Source organism: Amblyraja radiata, chromosome 38, assembly GCF_010909765.2.
Source record: "Amblyraja radiata isolate CabotCenter1 chromosome 38, sAmbRad1.1.pri, whole genome shotgun sequence".
NCBI classification, from domain to species: domain Eukaryota; kingdom Metazoa; phylum Chordata; class Chondrichthyes; order Rajiformes; family Rajidae; genus Amblyraja; species Amblyraja radiata.
The window spans coordinates 6,005,301-6,013,158 of record NC_045993.1 but is presented as its reverse complement, the minus strand read 5'-3'; the positions used below and the strand labels follow the sequence as shown (position 1 = coordinate 6,013,158).

Here is a 7,858-nt window from a genome sequence, read left to right as displayed (position 1 = left end):
CTCACTATGCTTCTGCCCTCTGGTTTTAGACGGCTCAACCCTGGGAAATGATGAAAAGTATTCATTTTGTTCGTGCCCCTCATGATCTTGTACACCTCAATAAAGTTACCCCTTAGCCTGCTGCACTCTGAAGAAAAAAAGGGCCAGCTTATCCAAACTCTTCCTATAACTCAAACTCACATAGAAACATAGAAATTAGGTGCAGGAGTAGGCCATTCGGCCCTTCTAGCCTGCACCGCCATTCAATATGATCATGGCTGATCATCCAACTTAGTATCCTGTACATGCCTTCTCTCCATACCCCCTGATCCCTTTAGCCACAAGGGCCACATCTAACTCCCTCTTAAATATAGCCAATGAACTGTGGCCTCAACTACCTTCTGTGCAGAGAATTCCACAGATTCATCACTCTCTGTGTGAAAAATGTTTTTCTCATCTCGGTCCTAAAATACTTCCCTCTTATCCTTAAACTGTGAACCCTAGTTCTGGACTTCCCCAACATCGGGAACAATCTTCCTGCATCTAGCCTGTCCAACCCCTTAAGAATTTTGTAAGTTTCTATAAGATCCCCCCTCAATCTTCTAAATTCTAGCGAGTACAAGCCGAGTCTATCCAGTCTTTCTTCATATGAAAGTCCTGACATCCCAGGAATCAGTCTGGTGAACCTTGTCTGGCAAGAATGTCTTTCCTCAGATTAGGAGACCATAACTGTACGCAATACTCCAGGTGTGGTCTCACCAAGGCCCTGTACAACTGCATTAGAACCTCCCTGCTCCTGGACTCAAATCCTTTTGCTCATAAGCCTAGGCAGCGTCCTGGTGAATCCTTTTTACACCCTTTCCAACATTTATGTCATTTTCCTATATCTGGGTGACCAGAACTGCACAAGTGTTGTCTCACCAAAGTCTTGTACATCTGCAGCATGATGTCCTACATTTAGTACTCAATGCTCTTTTAGCCACTTTTAGGAAACTGCACTCGTGCTTCCAGATCTCTAGGCTCTACCATTTACTGCTTGACATAACAAAGTGCAACTCCTCATTACGGACGGAAAAAATAAAGGAATATGCTGATGTGGGACAAACAGTATTCAGAGGAGATTTGTGTGTGGCATAAGTATAGAGATAGACCACCCTGCTTACTGGTCATAGAGTCATATAGCATCATTAGAGGCTCCGCAGTGACCATCAAGCACCTATTTACACTCCTCATAGACTAGTCATAGACATGTTTTGGAAGATCAATAATTTGTAATCTTAACTTAGTTTTTCTTTTCACAAAATGTTCTCCCTGTGATTTTCCTGTGGGTTTCCTCCAGTTTCCTCCCACATACCACGTGCGGGTTTGTAGATTCTTCGGACTGTGCAAATTGTCCCTAGTGTAGTGTAGGATGTAAAACATAGAAAATAGGTGCAAGAGGAGGCCATTCGGCCTTTCAAGCCAGCACCGCCATTCATTGTGATCATGGCTGATCGTCCCCAATCAATAACCCGTGCCTGCCTTCTCCCCATATCCCTTGATTCCACTAGCCCCTAGAGCTCTATCTAACTCTGTAAAAGTAAAATAACATAGAACTAGTGTGAACGGTGTGGGCTGAAGGGCCTGTTTCCATATTGCATCTTTCAATCAGTCAAAAAATGCTGCCTGACCTGCTGCGTTTTCCTGGTATTTTGTTTTATTTCTGTTGTCTAGACTCTGCAGGTTTATCGTATTATCCAGTATTTTCTTCTCTCTCCTGTTTTTACCCATGTCCTCTGCAGAGCAGGTCAGTTACAGTTAACATATATTTACTATTCTTTCTCAGTCAGAACCATGACTACCCACAACATTCAGTCACTCTCAACTTCCCAATCGCAGGCACTTCCTTGTTCGTTCCACAGGTCTCTTTCTCTGTAACAAAGCATGCTTGATTTCTAACTGTTCTCAATTCTGATCAGCGATTCATGTAACTCTAAAGCCCCTGTCCCACTTAGGAAACCTGAACGGAAACCTCTGGAGACTTTACGCCCCACCCAAGGTTTCCGTGCGGTTCCCGGAGGTTGCAGGTGGTTGTCGGAGGTTGCAGGTAGTGGAAGCAGGTAGGGAGACTGACAAAAACCTCCGGGAACCGCACAGAAACCTTGGGTGGGGCGCAAAGTCTCCAGAGGTTTCCGTTCAGGTTTCCTAAGTGGGACAGGGGCATTACTCTCTTTCCAAAGACATTGCTTAACCCTACTTTTTCAGGTTTCCATCTGCAGTCCTTTTGCATCTTGTTATAAAACACAAATTGATTTTCCTAAGTCCTTTCGAGAAATGCAGAATTGTGGACAACACAGGAACCAAAAGATATGGGGATAATAGGAGAAATGAAGTTGACGTGATTTTATTGAAAGGCAGAGAAAGATTCATGGCTAAATACCTGTACACAATCTGATTATCTGTACACAGGCAAACATCAGTGCAACACACCTGTATGCAATGGTAGTGTTAAATTACTGGACCACAGTCAAGATTTCTGGATCATCGATCTGGAGGCGCTAGTTTGAATCCCACCTCAGCAGATGAATGCAGCGTTAATGTAATTAGTGGAATGAAAACGAGTCCCAGTAATGGTCACCATGATACCAGCAGATTGTGACAGAGTACCCAGTTGACTAATGTTCTTCAAGAAAGGAAATCAGCCAACCTTACCTGGTCTAGCCCACATGTAAGCCCAGACTCTCCACAATATTGTTGAATCTTCACTGCCTTCTTAGCTCAAGAGTAATCAGTAAAGGATGATAAGTATTAACATTGGTTACATCCTCCGTAATATTGGCTATATCCTCTGTACTAATAAATAAAAAACAAATCAATGATGTCACACAAAAAAGCTGGGGAAACTCAGTGGGTGCAGCAGCATCTATGGAGCGAAGGAAACCATCGCTCCATAGATGCTGCTGCACCCGCTGAGTTTCTCCAGCTTTTTTGTGTACCTTCGATTTTCCAGCATTTGCAGTTCCTTCTTAAATAAAAAATCAAAAAAATCAATGATGTCCCGCTGGCTCAGTTATCCAGGAGGAAGAAAGTCTCTTGAGCTGTTCTCTGTTCATCTACAGCCTGAGACTGGGCAGGTACTGTTGCAAAAGGGATAACTGAAGAAATGAACATACATTTCTACAGGCACTACCATTTACCGTGTAAGTCCTGCCCTGTTTGACATGCCAAAGTGCAACACCTCATATATATTTAGAAGTTATTAACTGGAGTAAGTGGAGATGGGAACAAATTAAATACACACCAAAACTCATTTTTCAATTATGGGTTAATAACAGCAAAAAAACTTATACTTAAATTTTGGAAAAATGCTAATATACCAACATTTAAAATGTGGATCAGTAATATGCTGGACACAGCACATTTGGAAGAAATGAGACTCCTCCTAATAGACGAACAAGACCAATTCTTAATGAGTTGGTCCCCATTTATCGATTTATTGGATTCATGTATTGACATAGTATCATGAAAACTAAAAGTTTCAGGTATGGGTGAAAGATGATTTAGAATATAAAAAATTCATCTCCTTGTGGCGAATGAATAATCTCCCTCCTGCTTTCCTTCACTTATTCCTTTTTTTTCACTTAAAAAAAAAATCTGTTTTTCTCTCACAGTCACTAGACTATTCACTTTTCACAACCTCTTTTTCCTCTCTCTTTTCTCACTTCTCTCTTTAAAAAAAAAAGGAAGTTGTACAGAGAATGTAATATGTTAACATAATTTTTGTACCAATGCATTGTACTTACTTCTAATAAATAAAATTTAAAAAAAAACCAAAAAAAAACCAAAAACATTCTGGGGGAAAAAAATAAAGGAATATGCCGATGATTCCTTTGGGTACAAAACAGTCAGAGGGAGAAGAGCAACCAGAAGGTCCGTCAACATTTCAATATCAATGGAAAACAGATAAATGTGCCCAGGGAAACCTTTTACCAACAGAGAGGGTGGTTGAGACAATTTTCCGGAATCAAACTGGGTATAAGGACAGGGTCTCAGCATGGATCAACTTAGCTGATCGCGATCATAACTTATCAATAGACAATAGGTGCAGGAGTAGGCCATTTGGCCCTTCGAGCCAGCACCGCCATTCAATGTGATCATGGCTGATCATCCCCAATCAGTACCCCATTCCTGCCACTATTTTTAAAAGCCCTATCTAGCTCTCGCTTGAAAGCATCCAGAGAACCGGCCTCCACCGCTCTCTGAGGCAGAGAATTCCACAGACTCACATCTCTCTGTGAGAAAAAGTGTTTCCTCGTCTCCGTTCTAAATTGCTTACTCCTTATTCTTAAACTGTGGCCCCTGGTTCTGGACTCCCCCAACATGAGGAACATGTTTCCTGCCTCTAGCATGTCCAAGCCCTTATATGTTTCAATGAGATCCCCTCTCATCCTTCCAAACTCCAGAGTGTACAAGCCCAGCTGCTCCATTCTCTCAGCATATGACAGTCCCGCCATCCCGGGAATTAACCTTGTAAACCTACGCTGCACTCCCTCAATAGCAAGAATGTCCTTCCTCAAATTAGGGGACCAAAACTGCACACAATACTCCAGGTGTGGTCTCACTAGGGCTCATAAGGTAAGCACAATGTTAGGAAAAGACCAGGACAGAACTGCCCTACTGGCTGTGATGGGCATCAGCGAACTGCAAATTGCCACTTAAAGGTGAGCCAATGTCAGGGCAGTGGGAAGCATTTGAGCTGGAAGATCGGATCAAGTACCAAGCCCCAGATGAAAACGGTTGGACCATGTGTATATGCAGTACTTTAAATTTGCTGGTCTTTGGAGAGCCATTTTATGCTTTTTAAGTCAAAAACTGGGGTGGAAGATTGCAACCTTCACGTGGTCCGCCCTGTTTCGACTAATGCAATCAACTCGACGTGCACAAACGGAAGATCAAATAGAACAAGTTGTCCAACAACTTTAGGCTGTGCACGCCACACGAAAGAAGAAGTCAAAAACTAAGAAATGTAAAGGATAATTGGGAATTGAGATTTTACTTTGAACCTTATGCGTGACAGGTTCCCGAACCCAATGACTGACAGAGTGACAAAACCTTCAGCATATTTTTGAAAAATCCTTGTATACGTACTTGAAACACAATAATCGAAGGTCATGAACCCAGGACAGAGCTGTGAGAATAATAACACATGGATCAAATGGTTCTTGGTGCCATAATTTGCTAAGATTACAGTTCTGTGAAAGGTCAATATCAACATTTTAAAGAAATGGTAATGGTTTGAAGGGCAGTTGAGATTATTATATCATTGAGCAAGTGATGAGAGTCTGGAGCTCACTGCCAGCAAGATAAAAATGGCAACAACTCTCATCACATTAAGGATCTACCCAGACACTGTTGTGCCCAACAATGGTATGGTTGAAGGGGTAGAGAGGAGGATTAACCTGGGTAAACCCTGCTTCAACCAACACGTACGTTCATGATGGGCTGAATGGCCCCATTCTTTTCTTATGGATGTCAGTCATTGTATGGGGGCAGGCAGCACTGAGGGAATGCTGGAGAATCGCAGCTGCTGCCTTTCAGATCAAATGTTAACTGGGGTTCTGACTATCCACAACGTTAGACATGAAAGATTGCATTTGAAGAAGATACTTTTGAAGAAGAGAAGGGGAGTTTTCCCTTTATCATTCAATCAACAATCATGTTCTCTGGTTGTTATCGTCTCATGTGATCTTGCTGTGCACAAACTGTCACGGCATTGCCTCCATTACAACAGTGACTATAGCTCAAAAGTGTCTCATTAGCTGTAAACTGCTTTGGGATGTCCTGTAGTCATAGACATGTATGTCCTTCCCTCATAGAACAAAGCGAGTTCCTAACTCAATGGCCACTTGATTCCATTTGAAAATATCTCAGAGATACTGTGTGACTCTAATCAGAGGTGGGATATTTTACATCTGAGCAGTTGGTTCAGTTTTAAGGTAACAGAATGCTTAGGTGTCCTGGGACTCTTTGATCCACTCCACCAAACTATATTCAGGTAGATGCATGCGTTGGACAGCTTCAGTCGTGAAAGGGTCGGGTTCTTCATGATCATACCGCTCTGTGTTTTCATCCACTGATGTTGGCTGTGACCAGAACTTGCAAGAGATGTCTTCCTTGACAGCCTGGTCTTTGAGGTCCAGACTCCGTGTCCGAAAGTACTTTTTGTCAGCCTTCCCGTGTCTGTGCTGTTCACTGCGGAGAGCGCAGTGCGTCTGTGGCTTTGTACAGTCTGTGTCTCTCGCATTCTCTGTGCCCCAGTGATGGTGCTCTCCGGCTACGGACCACACTGGATCCAGCTGTTTGGGAGTGTGGACCTGCTTGGAATCATAGTCTCTTTCCATAGGCAAGAAAACGTCATCTTCATCCAGGATTTCTTTGCAACCTACAGAAAGTGGAGATGGAAATGGTGATAGTTCTGTAGAATTTCACAAAATTCACACGGCAGAAACAGGCCTAACTGCTCAATGCTGTTACGCTGTCCCCTCCCTTTCATTTGATATTCTCTGCTTCCCTTCCACTACTTTTGGCCTCTCCTGTTAATCCAGTTTCCCCCACACGTTGCTCAAGGTCACTCAGAGGTGTTGCGTTACATTCTAATCACTGTCTTAGTAAATACCTTTGACTTAAAATCCTATTTGATTTATTTGTGGTTACCTGATATTTATAATACTCACAATTAAGTGTAATAAAAGCTCTATTATGAAGACCGAGCAGAAAGAGGATATACCAACTTCGTATTTTTCATCCCCCCTTTCCAGATCCTGACACCATTTATTTTTAAAGTACTGTTGCACCTTATACTTGTAGTATGTCGATAAATGCAGACCAGATAAATAGAGCTTTTGTTTCTTTTTCTCTTTTTTCTTTTCTACGGCCTATTTCTTAATTTTTTTCCCTAACTCTTTGCTTAATGGGTCTTTCTTTTCGATCACTTTTTCACAATATCAAGACTCTTTCTCACTTTCTTTACTTTCTTTACTTTTTTTTCTTTTTAAAGCTTAAAAAATGAAGTGGTACAATAAATGTAATAAGTTATATTTGGCTTGCATTATTGTAATGTACTGTACTTCTAAATAACTTCTAAATAAAAAAAAATTTAAAAAAGGAAAAAAAAACACAAAAAAAGAAAAAAAAGAAAAAAAAGAATTAAGTGTAAAATTAAAACCCAACCCCAAACCACCCTGCTCACAACCACTTTAGTCATGTGGTCATGCAGAACGAAAACAGACCCGTCAGCCCCCACGAGTCCATCTTACCATCAACAGCCCACTTAAACCCGACATGCATCCCATTTTTAATTCTCCCCACGTTCTCATCATCTCTTCCCGAATTCTATAATAGGACTGGACAAGCTAGACGCAGGAAAATTTTTCCCAATGAATGTTGGGCGAGTCCAGAACCAGGGGCCACAGTTTTAGAATAAAGGGGAGGTCATTTAAGACTGAGGTGAGAAAAAACTTTTTCGCCCAGAGAGTCGATAATTTATGGACTTCCCTGCCACAGAGGGCAGTGGAGGCCAAGTCACTGGATGGATTTAAGAGAGAGTTAGATAGAGCTCTAAGGGCTAGTGGAGTCAAAGGATATGGGGAGAAGGCAGGCTCGGGTTATTGATTGGGGACGATCAGCCATGATCACAATGAATAGTGGTGCTGGCTCGAAGGATCGAATGGCCTCCTCCTGCACCTATTTTCTATGTTTCTATGTTTCTACTATGTTTCTACCATTCACCTGCACACAAGGGGCAATTTACAGTGTCTATATAACCTACCAACCTGCGGGTCTTTGGAATGTATGAGGTAACTAGAACACCTGGGGAAAATCCACATTGTCATGACCTTCA

The 7,858-nt window shown here is 42.0% G+C and overlaps 1 protein-coding gene across 1 annotated transcript in view; it reads right to left on the bottom strand.

Moving 5' to 3' along the window:
• Positions 1-4,965: 4,965 nt before the first annotated feature.
• LOC116966924 (ankyrin repeat and fibronectin type-III domain-containing protein 1-like) overlaps positions 4,966-7,858 on the bottom strand; it is an 86,288-nt gene continuing 83,395 nt past the window's right edge. Inside the window, 1 exon segment of the mRNA XM_033013304.1 lies at positions 4,966-6,400. Within this exon segment, the coding sequence (XP_032869195.1) occupies positions 5,967-6,400 (434 nt within the window). The 3' untranslated portion in view covers positions 4,966-5,966.